This window comes from Tribolium madens, unplaced genomic scaffold (assembly GCF_015345945.1).
Source record: "Tribolium madens isolate multiple individuals breed KSU strain unplaced genomic scaffold, Tmad_KSU_1.1 Scaffold_2;HRSCAF=44;Tcas5.2_LGX, whole genome shotgun sequence".
NCBI lineage: Eukaryota > Metazoa > Arthropoda > Insecta > Coleoptera > Tenebrionidae > Tribolium > Tribolium madens.
The window spans coordinates 2,632,020-2,654,237 of NW_025400995.1; the positions used below are offsets into that span (position 1 = coordinate 2,632,020).

The following is a 22,218-nucleotide window of genomic DNA, read 5'->3' on the forward strand; positions in this document are numbered from 1 at the left end:
ACGATTATTTGGACAACTTTCAGTTTATGACGTCGTTTAAGGTGTAAATGATGTGATATAAAAAGTGCTACGGTCAAGATACTAAAATGAATTTAATAGTAAATATTGCTTCTACGTGACGTCTTTTATAAGTATCCTCCATTCCACATCAACAAATTTCCAAGACATCAATCAATACCGCCTTATTTTTAGTTAGGCACATCTTCGCTTTTCTTCCAAAATATACCCATTTTTTTATAAATTTATTAAAAAAACATAAACAGTTTGAAAACGCAAAAATGCGTTCCTGACTTTCATTTTGAATTACTTTATTTCTCATTAATATACTTTTTTAAGGTGTCAACGTGATGAATATGATATTTATATTGATTTTTTCAATAGAAAGGTTTCATCAAAATTCTTCTCAATATAGAAATGAAAACTTTAATTGGTCTATAGATTTTTTTTTTTTTGAAAAGCGAATGAGTGTATATAACAAATTCAGCTACATTTAGGTCACGCATTGTTAGTGAGATTTTATACACAATACACACATATTGATTATTTGGATGCTATTATACAAGTTATTGTATTTTATGGTAATAAAAGTGTTGATGAAACGTTTATTGCACATGATTTGTTTATTATCGCAACTTCAATTTGAGAGAGTAATTTTTTTAAGGTAGCAATATGGAAATAATCCGGAGACCAACAGGTTGACCTGCTTGAATGAGGAAATTTAAATATTAGTAGAAGCAAATGTATGCATGATTTTTATTTGGCTTGAGTAAATTTATCGTGGTAGGAAACAATTTTATTACTTTGGTACGATTTTATGCACCGTGTTAATATAGGAGTGTCGTTTTTTTTCTACGAGAAGGTGAGGGTAGTGCAAAGTAATATTTGTATGCAGATTGCACAAGAGATTATTATTGTTCCGTTTATTAATTATGCAAAACAGCTGTGTTTTCATTAGAATTAATTGCAATGAACTAGAAAAAATTGCAAGAACTGTGTTGGTTGGTAGACGGTAATTGTTATGAAGCACTATTGAACTTTTGTGCGCATTGTAAGAAAGTATTTCAGAATTCTTGTTGAATGCATGGAGAATTTTTGCTCAGTTTTTATTTTTGTTAAAAGTGTCGAAAGAGGCAAACCTAAGCTATTTCTTTGATAAATTCTTCGGATAAATGACTGAGTTTATCATTAGGTAATTCTTCAATGTAGCGTTCACTGATACTACATACTAGGGCTAATGCTTTGATTAATTACTTGGCATTTGACGCTCATATTCCTCTTATGAAAATTATATTCAATATTTAGACACCTAATCAAAATCGATGCTGTTTTAGACCGACTTTAAAGAAAACAAATAGACAAAATATATCAAAGAAAGCTTGGTTAAGGACATTTAGAAACGAATGCCGGTACTTTAAGAAGGAAGGAACTGGGATAAGATGAGATAAACGATAGAGTGAGTGGATTGAACAGCGAAATAAAGTGATGAGAAAATTTCAAAGTTGGAAAGAAGACAATTACTGCTAAAGTGAGATAAAGCCGTTCCTGTGTACAAAAAATGCTACAAAAACTAGTGCTCTATGTTGGAGTCGAATCAAAAACTGGATTCGAATTTGACGCAGACAAAAGTTGGATCTCATCTAATTTTTCTGCATCTGGATATTTTTTTCAGAATCATTTATAACTATGCAACACTAATAACAGTTGCGACATGACGAAAAAAGCTCAACAAGCTAAAAAATTTTGAAAAAAACAAGTTTGTAACAACACTTTATCATTTTTAAGTAGTGCTTTAGTTAGTTTCGAGAAATTAGGCAAAAGATTTGTTGCTACAAAGAGAAAAGGAAACCCGCTTTAGGCCTACAAGGTGAAATACAAAACGTTGATTTCTAATGTAAAGACTGAAACGTGATCTGGTTTTGAAAACAGCAACCGTATTGTATCTCGGAAAATAAATAATCGATTATTTATAGAACGAAATACCTGAAAAGGAAATTCTTCATCTAATTTGTCGTTAAATCTGATGATTCAAAATAGATGGATAATTAGGAATCAGCTCAATCGTTTCAGCTCGTAGTTAGCTTTGGCAAAGCAAGAGTATTTCAAAAAATAAATAAAGTGACTTTTTTCTTACAATCAAGACCCAATCCAGCAAATTAAATAAGTTAGTGATTTACAAGGATCGTTTCGAATTTATCAATCATGTCTGACAATACGAACGTGTACCCTTGTCTTGTCTAAAGTTGTTACAAATTTCAACTGCTATTTCACGAGATAATTAAGCGTGTCAGTGCAACATTGCCTCTACCAGTATCATCAAACTTAACTCTAAACATCCTAATTTGCACAAAACATTTTTACCTAGTTATTTTTTTTAACAGAAACAGATGCATTATTATCCTGAATTATCTCCGAGAATAATCGCTGGTGTGCACGTATTAAAATTCCGAAGATTTACACTCTTTTACATAATGGGCCAACGTCACGAAATACCGGCCTATAAAATTTATTAGCAACTTTAACTGTGTAGCGTTTTAAATTTGTGTTAACACCTTACTTAGCACCATTTAAAGATTTTCCTTTCGGCAAGCTTTTATCTCAGTTTGTTCTTTTCAACTTCTCTTACTAGATTTAATAAATATATCAAGGAAATTTTTCGATGTATGTGTGTCCTTAACACACCACTTTAAAGCCAAAACGTAACGGTTTGCAGTTGATTTATTGATGTTCCTTCGCTGCTTCGGCGACACACGAAACTAGACTTTAGAAACGAATTTAGCTTGGACAACAGTGTTCGTGACCAATCCAATTCCAATGTAATGCCTTTCTCAGCTACCAAATCATCTCGTCGAGAACACATCTTTATTAATAAATTAATCTCGCAACAAGTAAAAAATAAAAATCCTAATTTACTAATGGACGGCCAGAATTGAGTTAGCGGGAATGAACAGGTATATGTTTGAATGAATTTAAAAAATTGCTGTCAACTTAATGGAAACATTTTAGTGGGGACATGTAACAGAAAGTGATATTTATGATACAAAGCTGACTTTTAGATTTGTTGGAAAAACTTTTGCACAAATTCTCTCGGGTTTGGTGCATATCTTAAATACAAGCACCACCTGCGGCCATATATTTTGTAGAAAGTATTCTAACTTTGAAAGACAATCTTGTTTAAAAAGAATCCCATAATCAATAAAATATTAAGTTGGTAATACATTCGAAAAAAATTGAATAAAAGGGATCAAGTAAAAAGTTTTGAAAGTAGTAGATAATTGTATAGAAGTTTTATGAATTCGAAAGTTCTTTCAGTATTGGAGGCTGCAACATAGGAGAGGTTGCATATTTTTCAATCAATAAAACCATTGCTGCCGTTGGCAGGACGCGCCCCTCAATAATTAATGAGCGAGTGTCGGTCTTATCACTCGTGAAACTACTCCGCTGTAACCTGCACTACTCAAACACTCGTTTAGCTCTGCTTTACCAAGAGCAACTTCATAATTACAGCGAAATCTTTACTAACCGAAATTAATTCTCTCGACTCTGAATGGAGGCTCTAATCTGTATCTATAATCGCTCTTAAAATTTGTTTCTCAAACTTCTGGTTATATAGGGCAAATGGTTCTGATTATATCGGAACCATTTTTTTTTATTTTTCAATCATCTCACGCGTTGACCAAAAGGGTTCACTTTATAGAGTACCCTCCTATTTAACAAGATCGAGAGTGGCTTCGTTACCTTTTGTTATATCTACCCTAACATCATTATAGCGCCCCATATCATTTACCAAATTTTGCACATAAACAAATGCGAGCGAATCTTTTGAAAAAGACGTGTTAGTGGTGAATGAAACCATTCGTTATGAAACAAAGTGAGTCCTTTTCTTTGATTATGAGGAAAGAAAGGTTAAGGGAGAGAAGCGACGTCTTAAATCCTGGTCGCAATTTGTGAGTTTAAATTATGCAGGGTGTTATATGGTGTGCGAAATAGAATTGGCTTATGTAAAAGCATAACTGGAAAGTGCGGTGCGTCTAGACGGTTGACAAATGCATCCCGTTAACCCCGTTAGAGAAGTTTATCCGTTGTTTTTCTCTGACCGATCGTTCGCACCTCGACTGACACCATTTTCTACCTGCCTGCTTCCTATTCTTACTAATTTATGTCAGCTCTAACAGATCGCACTCATCGATCATGATTTTCCGGATATCTTCCGCAGATTAAATTATGCCCGCAACGGCCCCAAAACCATCCACAACAAATCGACCGGCAAATTAGCGCAATTGCGAGACAATACCCTGTTTTCGGGCCGGCATCACTACCTCGTAAATTGACTATCCCAAAGTGCATTCCGACACTCCGCACTCTCGTCTACACTTATTTTTCATTCTGATTTCTGAAATGTAAGGAAGGAAGAGAGGAAATTGTGTGCGAATTGCTCACTATATATAATCCAATTCTACGTCCTATGCTCCGCGAATTTTCATCCTTTGCAATAATAGCGTGATGAACATGAGCAAACCAGTTTTTCACACCACGATTGACGCGACACCGACATAAAAAAAAATTTGTTTCCATTCAACTTAATTTAAAAAATTCACAAAGCCATTTTCGATCTTATCGTGCACACTAATTGAAGGGACGGCACGAGATCTGTCGTAAACTTCTTTGTTGCCCTTCTTGACTTTTGTAGCTCACTAAATTACTGACCACTCATCGGAAAATCCACCACTCAATTGCAGCAGCTGAAGACCTTGGTGCAAGAACCGGACAAGTCCATTTTTCACAAAAATGAGTCAAATATGGCATCCCACAAGCATACGTTGGCCATCTTTTGGTTCCAAAATCTGGCAATCTGTAGTAATAAATGACACAAAACTAAACGATTGCAAAACTTTGGTGCAAAAATACGTTTCACTAGTTGGTCAAGCGCATTATAACACTATTTTTAGAGATTTGTCTACTGAAAAAAGACACACTTAAAATACCTAATGAGGAGTATGAAATTGATTTTTCCGAGGATTTTTCTTTAATTTAAGAAAAAACACTGTAACTAATGTAATAAGTACATTGAGTTAAATATCGATCGTTTTTTAATACTTCGGTGCAAGACACTGGCAAGTCTAAATTTTCAAATAATTTAAAAAATATACCTATCATTGACTGTAATATTTCATTTTGTGACTGCTACTCTTACTATTATTACATAAAATTGGTCACATATTTCACTTTTGTAAACTTGTTATTAAATAAAATGTATTTTTTAATTTTCTCAATAATTTTCTTGGTTATTGCACCAAGGTTATCAATAAGGCTCGGATTATATGCACGAAAAATTCGCAAAATATGCGCATATATGCACGTGTTTTCACAAAAATATGCACAAGATATAAAGAAATCTGCTCCAAAGTAAGCCAAATATGCATCGATATGCAAAACCAAAAAGAGAATAAATAAATTGGTTTTGCCTCAGACAAGCCATTTTAATAACCTAGTAATTAAGCCTTTCTAAGAAATCTGTACTTTTCAGATCACATCGTTTATTTTTTTAAATGACAACCTACCAAATAAAACATTTTTCCCATGAAGGTTATGATGTAAAGGATTACAACTATCTACTTTATATTAAATTATTATTTTTCTTATATAAATTACAATTTTGACAACAAAAATCGAATAACTCAAAAACAAAGCAAAATTTTGTTCTTAAAATAAGAATATTATTTTTATATTACTTTAATTAATATTTATTATTATTTTTTGGAAACAAATGATTAAAAAAAAACCGCTGGTTTTGATGAATTTAAAACGGAAACACTCAGCAGGATACTAATTTTTTTGAGTCTGGTTTACGAATTACCGGTTGTTTTCTCTTTAAAATATTTTCTAATCGGATCATTTTTCTTAAACTGTACAATTTTTAAACTTGAACTGAAATTTTTAATCTTAAATTTGTGATTTGAAGAAAATATGCACTAATATGCAATATTTCCTGAAATATGCACGAAGTTGCCAAAATATGCATTTTTTATTTGGTTTATTTTAATCAAAAAACATTAGATATGCATAGAAAACTTACAATTTCGTTGATATACCTCTTAATAACAAATATGCATTTTGCATATAATCCGAGCCTTAGTTATCAATTATATATTTACCATAATCCCAAAAAGGAATAGATTTTCTTCATTTTTTTAATACGTTAAGTAAAATTGATTTGAATTTCTATATTTTATTCTTCAGAAGCGTTTTATGTTTGCTTTGCGTGTTTGCTAATTTTTATAGGAAATCGTGCATTCTGACGGTTGTAATTATCAGGTTATGTGAGGACTACAATAAGAGTTTCGTGTTTAGAGTATAAATTAATAAAGAAGTGAAAAATGTTGTTTAAGACCGAGGAACGATTTATGCCAAATACATATTAAGAAAGTCTAATTTACTTGGCTAATTTAACATTTAATGTCAAAGACAGACGGCGTTCGTCTGCGGCCCAACTTTGCGGAAGTATTTTATATGCGACAGCCAATAAGAAAGCGCGCGCTTGTTCTAGTAGCATTTGGTTTTAGCCCGAAATCGTATTGATAATTTATAAAAGCGGTGTGATGTATGTGTTGTAAGTAAATAATTTTGAACGGTCATAATATTCAGGCAATTAATTCGGCGTTGAGGGAATTGAATGGGCGAGATGATCCCGAAAAAAGAGACGAAAGTTAAATAAGATTGGAAATAAAGATAGAAAGGGACAAAACAAGAGAGTTTTCTTGTGATAATGGCAGCCGAAGGAACGGGGAATAAGTAAAAATTATGCATTTCTTTGCCGACATCGGATAAGGCAAAGACATTTCCAGGACACCCCACTCCCGGCTTCCCCGGCCAGCAGATTGATTCATTTTCGATGAGATTTCAAGTAGAATTGAACGAGCCGAACCTCCAGGATGATAGAATACAAATAAGGACTGCACTAGATAGACAACTCTCGAACACCATCAATTACTAATGCAGATCGCCGAAAGGAAATATTTTCTATTAGGGCTATTGTTGGCTGCAGAAGAAGGCAATTAATCGTGCTCGGGAGCAAGGAAAAATCACTCTTCCAATTTAATCGAGTTAAATCGAGCAATTTTTTCGAAATTTTAGATCAAAACTATGATTAGGTGTTGGGTAATTCGCCTCTGGTTGAGAGAATTAATCAACCAAATGGACATTCTAATAGGAAACTCCCTTTATCTTCTCTACATGGACCAATTCATATTGATTATGTAAACCAAACGCAACATTCAAATGCTACTCTTATCACGAGCTATTAACATTTAAATAAATAGCCCGTAAAGAAAAGATTTTTAATGTTTTTCCGCGTCCGCTATTTGCATTAGGTAATTCCGGTCCCGCGTGCCGGTGGTTTTTCAACTTTTGCTAAGAAGCGAGCTTTGAGACGGTCTCACGCTTCAGCTATGTAATAATAATTCTAATAACAGTACCTAACTCGAGCATATCTCACACGATCACGTATTTAATCGTAATGCAGATCATTCTCACAGGTGCGAGTATTGGCAGTTGAGCTTATTGCCTATATCGTGATTGATTTGTGTGCACACGATACTATTTGGCGTGTTAGTTAAACCGTTTGTAAATATTCGGACCGATGCTTCTTCGTGTTTGTATTTTAATCGAGATAGAGGCTTGTCGTTGCAAATGAAATCAACACTGAATTTATTTTCCTGGCCAAATTCAATCGAGATTTAAACGAAATGATATCAATCGTATCGGATTTGGTGTCACCACAAATGACTGAGAAAAATTTCATAAATGAACAATCATTCATAGATCAATTTTAATCAAAAAGTCCCACTAGTCTCCTGTGTGTCGTTCACGTCATTTTATTTATTTCTAATCATTTTCCAACGACTCCAAACACGAAAATACCGTATTACTGAAAGGATAGATAAAATACCCACCGTCGCCGTCGTTCCTTTTCTGACCTGATCAAGTTTCCGGATTACAGCCAGCGCAGCGTCGCTAGATTTGTTGACTTGACGTCCCACTTTTTACTAAAGTATAACGTCTCAAATATGTTGTGAGATTCGACTCACCAAATCGAGTCTTAATTAATTAAAATATTTTATTTATGCCTATGTGAAATTTCTTTATTCGAGTTAAATTGTTAAACCCATTCACAACAATAGTAAACTAAAATGAGTTAAGAGCAGACAATTCCCGTATTGTGTATATTCCGTGTGGTAACATCAAATTTATTTTGTAATAAAACCAACACAAATATGTTCAAAGGACACCGCAAACAAAGGAAAATCACATCAAAAAATGATATCAAGTGCTGAAACATACACGGCTTCTACGGATGGGGCGTGCCTCACCATCTGATCTCTCCGAGACCGAATAAGGTAAAGCAAAAATCACAAAAATTGATAGCTTATAAATAAATAATTTCACAAATAGTATAAATTAGGTTTTGGTTCTTTTTACAACGAAAAGTAGAATTTATTTATCAATTCCAGTCGGTTTAAAATAAATATATGACCAATGATCACACTGCTTATGTTTTTTTTTTTCTTATAAGTTATAAATTTAAAGCTACTTTAAGCAGAAACGAGGGACATCAATTCCCGTGGGTGTAGTTGGCGACAAGTTACCTGCCCCAGATCTGTCTAGGGAAATACCAATAAAATTATACCTAAAGAGCATTATTTGCATGCGTAAAAATTGCGAATTTTTCTACGGAACAAATGAACGTTTCGGTATTTGTTGGGTCAGTCGTTTGAGAGACGCATGACGTCACGTAGCCTAGTCTTAGAAATGTCCAGACCTTAAATGAAGAAAATTCTTATCCTGAAGGATGTTTGGTCAAATTTTGGGCTTGGTGTTAATTTGTCAATCCCATTTCGTTTCCTGAGTTCTGTTATTAATGAGTAAGTGATGACAACAGGTTTCTCATACATATTCCAGTGTTTTGTTCGTGACAAAGACCGTTTATTTGGAAACAATTTGCTTTTATGCACAGTTCCGTGGGTTGAATACATGCCACAATAACCTCATTTGGGAGATTGTTTCTAGTATTAACGGTAGTAAGTAGAAAAAAAAAGATAAATTAATTTTGAGTAAATTAAAGACGAGTGTGGTGACTTAAGTAAAAGTGTTATTAAATTTTTAGAAGCTACTAGCCAATATATATTCAAAATTTCGCTTCAATAATTCAATTCTATCTCCAACACGTATCTGCTAAAATCCGGAGTCGAAGTGAATTGCGGTGAAGACGTGTTTCTTTCGCATTACCCTGCCATCGGGGGTAAATAATTTAATTATATATTCGAAGGTAATATAAAATTGGAGTTAATCTGTGCGTTTTGGGGAGCGTTCGACTGTGCTCCTTGAGGAGTCGGCGCAAAAATCGATATCGAGTGGGATTAAACCGTAACGACCTAATTGAGTAGTCCCCGTATTGTGGAAGGTGAAAAATTATGACTTTTCCGAATGTCACTAACGGAAACTTGATTATTTACTGACACCGAACGTGCTTGTGAAAGAGCGCACTTTACAAGCTAATGGTCCAACTTCACTGTTGTAAAGTGAAAACTTTCTACATTAATCTATTACAGAGGAAAGCCCTTCATAGCAGAACATGTGGCTGGAAAAGTTCTTTTACTGTAATCAACCACACGTCATGCGTGATGTCTAACTGTTACCTCCGGATTTTCTCTCAAGACTCTCAAAGACATTTAATATTCATCGACGACGGCGCTTGCACTCAAATTACTGTTTTAAGTCCAATAATAGCAACGTTGCCCTAACACAATTATTGTTTTGTCACTTACAACTAGTTACCCAAAACCAATTAAATAGTTTAATTGACAATTAAGTCGGCTTAGCATGATAATACGATTGCATTCAATTTTACTGTTATTTTACTGTCAGTCAACAATTAACTAAACTGTTTATTTTACCAATCAAATCGCAATTGAACTTGCTACACATATAATTAATTACATTACCTAAACTCAATATAGGTAACATCTACTAACACAAAACTACAAGAGACGATTTTTTTAAATCTTAGTCTATCCCCTCAGGATCCAGCTGCGAAATGAAAGACTTTAAGGCTTTGACCTACGCAACCTATTACAATTTATTACCAACAAAACTCCACATATCGAAATTTTCTACGCCGAAATATGCGGATAACAGGGCAATAACAGAAACTCAAGTATTTAGGTCGACTCTTTAAGAATGCTCTTTTAGCTTTCCTTGTTCTTTCCGCTCATTTACCTTAATTGCTTTTACCTAATTTTTAATAACACAAGATTTTATTCTTTTACTTTTTACCTTTGGGCTAATTCTCTTTTAGAAGTGATTATCTTTTATTATTATTGTACGGAGGTGGAAAGGATCCTACTTCAAGAGATATGTGAAAACATTTACCCTAATCTTATATTGTCCCTTTATGTGCTCGTGCCATCACAACCAATTACCTTCTTTACAATAAAATATTTTCTTTAATTTAGATTTAATTAATTCGAAAAAAACTCATCTTATTCAACATTAAAAGAAACCCTTAATGAACTAAAATAAAAACACTGAAAAGATTTTATAAACCGAGTTTGCTGAAACCGTGTAGTTTTCAATTAGACATCACTTTGAGCTAAAGTATAAATTCAAAGATGTAGAAGAAGAAATAAATTCCTGCTATAGAAAGAAAGATAATCTCTGCGACCGTCAATATTGCTGCATTCTCAAAATAAAATGAAATCATGAATATAGTATGTAAAAATAACTAGCTGCGCCTTTTTAATTCATGTCCGTGCTAATTAATCAAAACGACGAAAAATAAATCAAAACTAACGATGTTCAACAACGAAAACATGAATAACGATTCGACAAAAAATGTACCGACATAACTGAAATATTTACATGGTTTTTAATAAATTAGAGTGTGCTCTTGAGCTTGTAGATAAGTAATTAATTATAAAAGTTTTTTAATTACGGTGGATCGATAATTTTGTCAATTAGAGGCCGTGGCATAAATTGAGTAAAAGTTGCAAATTTAGCTGCAGTTACGAGTACCATTAACGAGTGCAATTAATATTCATGGAATTTGGTTGGTAATTTTTTAGCAAGTAATGTAATTTCCTAGTAGTGAATGGTGTCTTCCTGCGCGTACTAGTATAAAAAGAAGTTCAATCAAGATTAGAGAGCAAAGAAATTGGGTTAGAACAGGACACGGTGTGTAAAAAGTGTATAAAAAGGCTGGCGCAAGCCGGCGTTTAAGTGCAAAGAGGGTGATTGATAATATAAAGTGATTGATTGAATGTAAACTCGTTGTTCTCTTAGTTAAAGGTCGATTCTTTTAAATGCGTGATGTAAATGCACGGGAATGTATAATGACTCTCCTTATCGGTCATCAACCCGATGGTCTCACTTTTACATTCTTGTTCCGGTTGCACGAGAAAATCCTATTTCCTGTCCGACGATCACTTAATAGAAAATACTTTTCAAAATCGTTTGTTTTCAATTAGGATTTAATGAAGAAAACGCGAACTGTGATTATGGAGCAGCGTTACGAACAGGAAAATTGGAAAATGAGATTACTTCTATATTTGCGTTTTTCGAACCAATTTGTTGCTTTGTTTGCTTTTCTACTGCTAACAGAAATTAACGAATCTTTTCAAGTTTCTCGAAGGTCAGGATCACAAATGCAATTAACCTTCAGCGTTTTCGTTTCCGGCCGTTGAACGATATTAATAACTCCTTCACAAGCACACAACAACTTAAAGAGATAATATTAAAAACGCTTTCATTTGTTTACACGTGCACGAAAGCTCCTTATTATTGTATCGATCGACTCAATTTTTGGCAGTAAATCATCAACTTCGATTTATTGGAAAACTTTGTGCGCTCTAACTAATATCAATTAAGCCAATAAGGGCTTCGAGATGATTTACCTAAAATTTTCGATAAATTGCGCGACATACTAAATACCTACTGAAATAACGCCCTAGTTACTAATCGAGTCGAGAAACTAGAAATAAAAAATGTCTCGGAAAGGAAAGAAAGTATCATATAAGAATGAAGTACTCTAGGGTGTTGTAAGGCAAGTTCTGCGTTGTCGAATATACAGAAAATCATCAGCAACAACCCCGCAGTGTCTGGGAATAGAACTCCACATAAAAAATTGCGGTAATAACAGGAATATATGTCTCTAACCAGAAAGGTCACTACTCGTGGGAGTTTTAATTGGTTAGAGCCTGCGGTAGAGTCATTCCACGACAATAATACCTTCATACAACATCACCCGCACGTGCAAAATAAATTTAAAAGTCTTTATAAAATCACAAGTACTTCGAGACCTGCTATCGACTCATAAGTTCCGATAAGGCAATTTCAGCAATTCACTCTGTTGTAAACTCACAAGTGCCACTTTTGTTTTTCAATTAATTACAGTCTTGTCGAACAAATAAAGATACATTGTTTCGAGCTGAAAACACTTGACTCTTTTTACTACATAACGTAAAGAATTCATAATCGTAACCACGTTAGCATCACTGTTTTCGTGTAGAATTAACTCGACAATTTATATTTCACGCAAGCAACATTTTGTACTACAATATTGATTAATAATTGATACAAAATTTACGAAACAACTTGGAGACGTTCCAGGTCGTGGCACTGAAGTTGAATCAATTGTAATCTAATAGTAAACAGTTTTGAATGACAGCTTTATTAAAATTTTTATGTCAGAATTAATCTCTACTACTCCGATCTAATGTAACGATCGATGCTCTAAACCACCAAATTTTACACAATAATATACCTACTTCAGCGACTCAAATTTAAAACGATCAAAAATTTTATTAATTGTGCTATTTAAACAGTAATGAAACGTCACGTATTTCTTGTATAAATTGATACAATTAAAAATACGATCTGGAACAAGTCGAAGCAATTAACTCCCAAAATCTATTTTAAGAATGTTTGTTCGTACTTTTTCAATCAATTAAAAAGTTTCTTTTAACAAAGCAAACGTTACATTACTTGACATAATCCCGTAATTGTTCAATCGATTTATAAAAACTTCATCCTCCTGCTGCGATCATTAATATAATCATTTAAGATCATTACTTCAGCATCAGTGCTCTTTTCTCTTTATTTTGAATTCAGGAGATAAGAGATAATGCTCAAATTTTAAGAATCGTTTCACGTTTTAGTACATCCAAGTATAATACTTTTTTAAATACAGATTTTGCGCAACAAATCATTAAATTATAGAGAATCGGATTATTAAAGTCCTTGAACTGGTCTCAGTTTGAAGAAATTGAGGTAAAGCGACTAAGAAAACGTTAGTGGGGTTCTTATTTCCGGCACAAGATAAAAGATAAGTGACCCTTTTTAAAAAACTTTGTTGTAACTGACTTCGACGATAAAAATGGTGGATGCGCCGGGGTAACATTGAAAATATTATAACTATTAAACAGTGTTAATAACTGTTAGAACATTAAAAAAATAGTTTTACGATAAAAAAAGCTCATCCTTTTATACTCTTAAACTTTGTTCACATTTGTTCAACTCTTTTATGAACTATGTTTATTAAAATTAGAGAAACTAAAACCACCTGTCAGCAGCAGGCTTAATGTCACTGCGCCAACACGCCTCCGGCCAGTGTCTCTGCTCTATCCAATATGCAAATACAAAATTTTTCTAAAATTAATTTTTTCCGTTCTTACAACGTTTTATGCGTTTTTCAAGTCATCTTGTAAAAATATTGTATTTTATAATCTGGTAAAAGTGTTAAATATTTTCTTTCCGTATTTTAACTCATTTTTTTTTATTAGTAATAAAGCGTTGTGCATGAAATTAGTGTTATGTATTACACGGTGAAGAAATAATCCTGACGATTGTCTTTATTACGATTAAAGGTCTAGATAGACTGGTATAAAAATTGTTTTGATCGTTGAGCTTTGTTGCATTGCAACAAACTGCTGAGCAGTCTGCAGTTTAGAGAATAGTTGTTAACTTCAACGGTTAGAGCTTGAACTTCTCGATCTGATTACTGTTTGAACCATCAAAGCAAATTACGATGGCCATCGATTAAAGCGCTGTGACAGCAGTAAAAACCACCCGCTGTGTAAACAGTAGTCTAAAATAACAAAAACTAACTAATTTCAAAAATTGATTAAATGATTTAGTACCCCGGCGCATCCACCAGTTTGCATTTGCGTTAGATGTATACTAATAAATTGGAAATATATTTTTCGGAGCTATTATGTTAGTGAAATGGACTGCTAGTGAGGTGTGTATTTGGCATTGTGCATGCAAGGAAATAATAAAGTATTGCCTCGAATGAAATCGATTTAAGTACATCCGTTTTTCCTTTTTTCCCGAAGCACTCTTAATATCATTTGTATAAAAGTATTTCCAAAGCTACCTTTTAATGTTGTTTTGCATTGTGTGATGCAAGTCACTTATTATTATTCACGTTTTGAGCTAAGTATAATTAAATAATAAACAAGTAGATCTTCCTGAAATTTACCATGTTAGCGAAAATTTTTGAACATTTGTGAAATACTTTAGTCGGAAGTTCATTCTAAATATTAAATCTTTTTTTAATCCGAGACGACTCGCAATATCAAGCCGAGAGTAGTTAATTATCCTTCTTATCTCTATAATTTAATAAAAAAACTTAAAACCTTAATAGAACAAAATGTTGCGATATATTTATTAGAAGAGTTGGTAGTTTTATTAATAAAGTTAAATTAAAAAACTTTAGTTCAGGCCGTAACTGAATATCCAATTAACAGGCAATAATAATTGAGATAATTTTTTTGAAAATTAAATTATTACACGTCATCAATAATTCATCCATAATACGTATTTCCATATTATTCTAAAAATAGTGCTTTTTATTCAATTATGTCAAATGAAAGCTTTCAGTGTCACTGAGATTTTAATGTCAATAACATTTGCAATGAAAGTGCATTTTCAATTAATAGTAAAAAACAGACTGCTTGACAAAAAGAATTTCAAACTTAACAAAGACCATATTCCACACCTTCAGAATTTATTTACAAGTGTTTATTACGATATATTTTGAAAAATATCTAGTTGAACAAGAATGTATTACAAAATGTAGAATTTTTGTTATTAAACGAAACGTTAACTACAGATTTTACATTACAGTTTTCTAATGCATTCAACAGATGTTAGCAGAAAAATTTCAATTGTTTTTGTTGGTTTGTACTTTAATGAGAAGACAGCTTTAAATGAATGTAAATAAATAATGAGAGGGCCCCAAAACTTTTTTAATGAGTAATAAACTGAGCAAAATATCACCCTTTTCAATCCTGTGCCAACCAAAAAATTGAATTATCTCACTAGTATAAAACATTTATTTTTAAAGCTTGATAAACATATATTTAAATTTTGAGCTGTTTAAGCGTAAATGACATGCAGCATCTCCCATCAGCGCTATTCCGTCGGTAATCCTCGCAAATGGCATTTTTATATAATCGTATCCGCTGTGTATTACGTCCAATAACAAAACTGACAATATATTCATATATTCGTATTGTATTTATAAATCACAGCGCCGTACATCATAAAAGCTTTATTTAACGATTGATAAATGAATATTGATAGCTTCCATAAATGCGTATGAAAAGTATTATTTCGAAAGTGATTTTTGAAATTGCATTTCTACAAACAAGCTGTTGCTACACGTCGAGAATTAAATCGTTATCTCTCGTCAAGTAAACGGCGACGTTATCATTAATTCTCGTCAAAATAAAGTGTTCCCATATGGTCACTCTGACGCGCCACATTCAAAATCATTTAGGTCATTTAATGGAAGCAATGTTGGCAGTTTCCATCTAATGATTGCGAACGCACAAACTACAATTATGTATTTGCGTTATATTAATGGGCCAAGAGAGAATATACGGTCCAGGGTAATATATAACTTGTATCCATTTCTAAAACAGTCTCTCAGGTCATTTTAAATTTGTTTCAGAAATACTTCTTCATAAAGCAACAACAATAAATTTTCTTTACCAAAAATATTTGCACGATAAATTAGAGAAAACTCATCAAACTTTCTCCAAACTCGAAAACTAACTTCCAAAATGAATATTCTCACAATTAGACTAGTAAGAGCTGCGGTATCAAACACATAAAAATCATCAAAAGAAAGAAAATAGAAAAGTAGGGAATATCAAAGAAATGCATATAAAATAACTGTGTAGTCTCTAGAGACGCCAAAAACGAAATTTTTTGAAAGGAACCGTTTACTTTAAATGCAAATTGCAATTGAAATGCGTGCTGACAGCTGACGAATTTATAATTAAGAATTTGGAGATCAAAGAACTTTACGTGAAACGTATTAGATTCATAAATAGCGCGATGAGCTGCATCGATCGGCTTTATTTTTATTTTCAGACTTTAATAAATTATAAATAAGAAAAGCATTTCTAACAAAGGAACAGCTCGGAAAAACAGAAAGGTTAGTCTGGAATTTATTCATTATTATTAAAATGATTCTTCTATATCAAATTTTAAATTTAGGAGTAATCAATTCCACCTTTTATTTGTACAAAACGTTATTCATTCCCGGTTACACCCGTGCAAAATATATTTGCCAAAATCATCCATTTTAAACCAATTTTAAACTTTAGATAAATATAATTACGTTTGTTGACTCGACCAATTTCCCCTCAAGTAATTTGCTTTTGTAAATAAAAAAATTAAGCGTGTTTTTGTCTTGTTCATTGTAACGAAAACTGAATCGCTTGATAAATAAAGAAAATTAAAGCGTTCAAGCGAAACATTTTTGTTTAGTTCGCCGTCAGTGGTTATATGTCCAGAGCAATTTTTACGATGTCTATTCACCCCTCCGTCATCATTAGTTTTGACGCTAATGACATATAATTTTATATATCGTTTTATTCATCTGTGGCAAGTTAGGCTTTCTAATTAAACCTTTTGGTCTGAGGGGACCCTCGAGCTTATAAAAACGAAACTGTAAATTGGATACACTTTCATCTAGGACATTTTACTCCAGATATTAAGGGGAGTAACCAACACAACTGTTTTATCAAACCTTTAAGCAAAATTTTCAAACGTTTATTTCGGACTTTAATAATTTATCTATTGAGTTATTTTGGTATGAAATCCGTGAAACCGTAGAATTACACATTTGGAAAGCGGTTATTGATATGTTTATATAGAGATTAATTTTAATATTCATTTACAACGAAATTAAAATATGCAAAAAAAGATGGAGGCGCCGAGTTAATGTTTTAATTTATTTATTAATTTTGTTCAAACATTGTTGTGTTTATTTTGTTGCCAAAATTAATAAATCAATATAATAAAATAAAATTTTGCAAGTGGTGCAAATATAAAAACAGTTATTTTAACTTTATTTTATTACTTTATTTATTAGTTAATTTTAACTAATCAATATTAGTTTAATTATTTTTAGCGCCGAGGATTTATGTTTCTGTATATCACTGAGACGTATGTTATACTTTTGTATTACGTTATAGTCGTGTTAAATGTCAAGTTATTACGCTTTTTAATGGCCGTAATTTTTATTATGTTTTCCTGCAATTAAAAATTTTTACCAAAATATAATCTTTCGACGTACTAAATTACAATTAGGTAGGTGAAATTGCGACCCAGTGGAGTAATAAACAGTTGTTATACGAAAGAAAAAATATTTCTCTATAAAATCTACATTTAGTTAAAAATAAAAACTTTATGTGTTTATTCGTACAAAAATAAATGAAACTAATGGTTGAAATTATGTTTTCATGGCTTTAGCAAAGTTTGAAATATGGAACAGATACATAGTTAATATTTTCGAGAAGTCGGTTGCAACTAAGTTCGCAATGAATACCTCGTGTAAAAATTTGCATATGCAGGCAACGAGCCTTTCATATTTTAATATTTGCCGAAATTATGTTAATGAGACATCGACTTTTAATCTAAAACAGCGCCATAAATTTAAATCGACTTACCTTCAATGTAGTGCTGTCGAGGTTTGTGCATCAGATCTGAAACAAGAAGAGTTTCTAATTTCGTGTTTTTCCAAACAAAAATTCGAATAGAGACATTACTAAGAGGGTAAACATGTTTACGTGAGTTGCAAATCTGCATTTGGTGCAGCGAGATTCAAAAAGAATTCTCTTGAAAATGTTTGTCGATTTAACCGAGAGAACAATGATACTAAGTAGTGAAAGGAGTGCAATAAGTGCAAATGTGTTTGTAACAAACACTAATGCATATGCGGACTGTGTTCGAGGCTAATTAAAAGCGCTGCCGCCGTCTCACGTCTTTATTACCACAATAAATTACCATTTGTTTCACTGTGGAGCCGTGAGGACTTTTTTCAAATACGCATAAAATTAGAGTGAGTTTATAGCCCTTGGTTAGAATAGCCCAGTCACAATAATTGTTTCTAGAAATTCCCCCAAGACGTAATGTTTTACATGTTGACAGACAAAGTGAGAGTTGAAAAATTTTTCAATTTTTATTTTTTGAACTTGTCTCAAGGGGAGGACTTTCAACCCCAAAACATTTGGCTGCTGCCACATCATGTGACACAAAATTCCATTTATCTCAATTGAAATAAAATCAACTGTCACGAATTAAAACCGGTTTATTATTCAGACTATAACCGGTATAACTGGTTTGGAACAAGTAGCCTGAGCTTCGATTACTTGCTCTTTCGAGATAGGTAACCGTTTACATAGTTTTATTACATACTCCTTCTACCTTAATCCAGTTTCTGCGTATCAAAACCAATTAATCTCGCTTAGATGAAACTACTATACTCGATAAACCGATGTGATCCGATAAACATTTTTGTTTGTGTCGTCGAATTTTAAGATTGAAAGAGGATGGAAATAAAATTTGCGGTATAATTTTTCAGTGTCATTCTGTATGTTCAGGTAACCTGAAATTAGTTGGGTTATTTTCGTAATAAATGTCTTGGTGATAAATCTTTTGTTACGTTGAGAGCTACGATGTTATCAAGAGACCTGAAGAAAATCAATTTCATGGCTATAAACCGGATCAATCAGCTAGGGAAATTATTGTAATTTATTTATACATTGTCCGATTTAATATATACATAATAAATGTGATTTATGTAAAGTGTGTCTGATTGGAGAAAAGGGGTATACCCGGTATGTATCGATCAGAAAATAAATCTCGAAACCATAAATAAAACATTGTCAGAATTTTGGATAATCGAGATTACTCCAGACAACCTCACAATTGTGGAATGTTTTAAAGTAACTTTATCAAAAAGTAATTAAAGTTTATTTTGAAAGCAAATGAGATGCCTTTCGGAAAGCAATTTTTTGAATAATAATTATGAAATAATGAATTGTTTAAAATTGGTGTGATTAAAAGATTAAGTTTAAATACTTTTGTTGGATGCATTTTGTGTAAACCATAAAAGCTTTATTGTGTGTGTGTCGAGTGAAACTTCATCAAAATAAAAGTAACTTTTATTTACAATAGCAATAAAACTGATTGGGCACTTCACGCCTTAACAATATGCTTTTATGCAAAGTTGAGTGACATAAGCGAAATGAGAAAACTTGGAAAAGTGGAATATAACGGTAGAGAAAGTGCGGATTAGATCTAAAGCTGTGTAAGCTAAAATGCTACGATATGAACTTATAGAAGCTGCTTCGAAACGATAAGTCACTGTAATAAACTGAAGATGCGGCAGCATTTTCAAACAGACACTTACATCAAGAAATGGAAAGTTTCTCGACTGATTTACGAACTTAACCGCTTTCATTCGACCAAACCGGACACAAAAACTTCACATTTAACATAAACTGTTCTCAATTTCTCAACTTGAGCAATCAGGGTAAAACCAGAATCAGCTCGTTCTTTTTAAACCATATAGTTATCGTTTTTTTCACGATTGTGTGCTATACTAAAACAATTTTTATTCGCACATCGCAAAAAAAATGTTTCTATACACGAACCAGACTGAAGCACTTTATTTTCCACCACTGCTTACAATATAATTTCAAAGAAAAAAAATCTTTTATCTTTTACAAGCAAGCTAAAAGCTTTTCAATTCAAACTTCAAAACCATGTATACATTATTTTAATGCAACTACTTTCAGAGTATGATTATTATTTTACTGAAAATAATAAACGTTATCCCCTGACTGAATAAAACACATCCAATTTATATTTCTATAAGGTAAAATAGCTTAAGGAAAACTAAGATTACAACCCTTACTCAAAACGATCTCCCGTTAGCGTTGAGCGTCATGAGCAGGTTAATAAAGGAGAAGATGAATTGTTATATTGCCTCGAGGAGGTTATATTTCTCATGCAAGTGTCTCAAGTTATTTGCTTAATATGAGCATAAAAAACACTCACCTTAATAATTGCTTTACTGGACTTTAAACGATAGTAAAAACAATTTCCACTCTCTGTTTCACATGAAAAAACACTAAAACTCGTCTAGGATGAGTTTTCGCAAATGCAAATTTTGTAACAAGCTTTTACGAGCTTTAGTACTTTTATTCGAAAAAAGGAAAAAACGATGTGTCTTGACAATGGCGGGATATTTGTTTATTTACAATGTATTGTTTGTCGAGATAAAAGTTGGGCGTTTAGCTTTAGATTAGTCGATAAAAACAATAATTATGATGATATATGAGCTATTTAATGGAAAAGCTCCGTTGAACGCGTAAGCTGAGCAACATCAGGTTTCAAAAACGTAAATATTTTCAATTGTGCTTTTTGGAGCTATACATTAGCAAACTGGACAGTGGAAGGGTGAATAGGGAACACATAAACCGACACGTGCTACACAGTGCCATTATATAGACATCACGATTTATACGATAAGAGTGATCGATGTGCATGGACGCCTGATTACTTCTATCTACGAACTCACTATTTACACCCTCTCCACACAATGCGTATGTACCTAACTGAATACCCGTCAATAATTATTGGCTTGCATGCAAGAAAATCGATATTAATTAATAAAGCGAAAGCTCAAGACCCTTAACCACGAGCCGATCCGATGCGTTTATCCAACCATCACCAACCAAACTGTCGATAAACAAATTAAAATATATACTGTTATCAAAGCTATAAACAAACTTTGAAAATAGCACAACTGTCCTTCATGTTGTAAATTGGTTAGAGCATATCGAACACAAAATTTATGTCTCTGCATGGTTTTTGGTTCATTAATCCGATTTCACCCAGCTTTCCGATAACAAACTGATCGCTTAAAATTGTTTCGTGCAGCTTGAAATTTATTCTATTAAAAGAACGTAATCAACAACAATTTTTGGTTTAGTGATTCGACTCGTGTTGGAAACAGATTTATTTAAATTGGGTATTAAGTCAATTATGAGACATTACATCGTGTCAGTAGCACGTGAGTCCATTAATTTTCGTAAAGACAAAAACAGTTGGCGTTGTTCTTGCATCCATATAAAGGGCAAAGAGTTGATGAGAGAATGGCGAAAAGGCGACGTGACGAATGTGTTTCCACAGCTTGACCTCACTCTTAAGACTTTAAAATGTCTTTCTAACATTTTTATTTATGAGTTATTACTTAAAAAATGCGCGACTTTCAAAGCTGGGGAAGCGAATAGAAGATAAGGACCATTATACAAACAACTCTATTGACCAGAAAGACGCCAAGAGCCCACATTCGCTCAAAAGGAATAAATCTTCAAACGAAAATGTGCCAGTTGAAAGTTAGCACACTCGTCGGAATGTTTCAAGCTTATTAAAATTATATTCCATTTAAAGACTTAGAGTTACCTATTTTAAATTTTGCACATTCCGCACTCTAATAACTTTCAAATAATTTCATTTAGAGACATATTGACTTCAAGTTAATTTTCTGTTAATATTACCTGTGGCGTACCTAATATTAACCATGCAAGTCCGTGATGTCGTGCTCACGTCTGACTTGTGCTATGATACAATATCAAGCGATTAGTTCTACCTATAGACCCCCAAACTTGGGAGAAAGCGTTACGCAGCTTGGCAATTACGAAAGCTACAACGGACGATGCTTAATCAAGAACTTCTAATGACACACCTATTAACTAAATTAACAAACTCGTGTAACCGATTAACGGTGTCACCATAAACGCTACTCCCACACTGAATACTACAGAACTAGAAGCAATACCTATTGGTTTTGTCGCTGAAGCA

General features: G+C 32.8%; 1 protein-coding gene across 11 annotated transcripts in view; it reads right to left on the minus strand.

Moving 5' to 3' along the window:
* LOC123006256 (agrin-like) overlaps nt 1-22,218 on the minus strand; it is a 104,756-nt gene that overhangs the window by 26,864 nt on the left and 55,674 nt on the right. For 10 of the 11 annotated variants that reach the window (XM_044400598.1, XM_044400603.1, XM_044400597.1 and 7 more), the window contains one exon: nt 18,015-18,050. In XM_044400598.1, the coding sequence (XP_044256533.1) occupies nt 18,015-18,050 (36 nt within the window). Of the gene's footprint in view, nt 1-18,014; nt 18,051-18,134; nt 18,169-22,218 lie in introns of those variants that run through there. The other variant, XM_044400605.1, reaches the window with a different exon arrangement.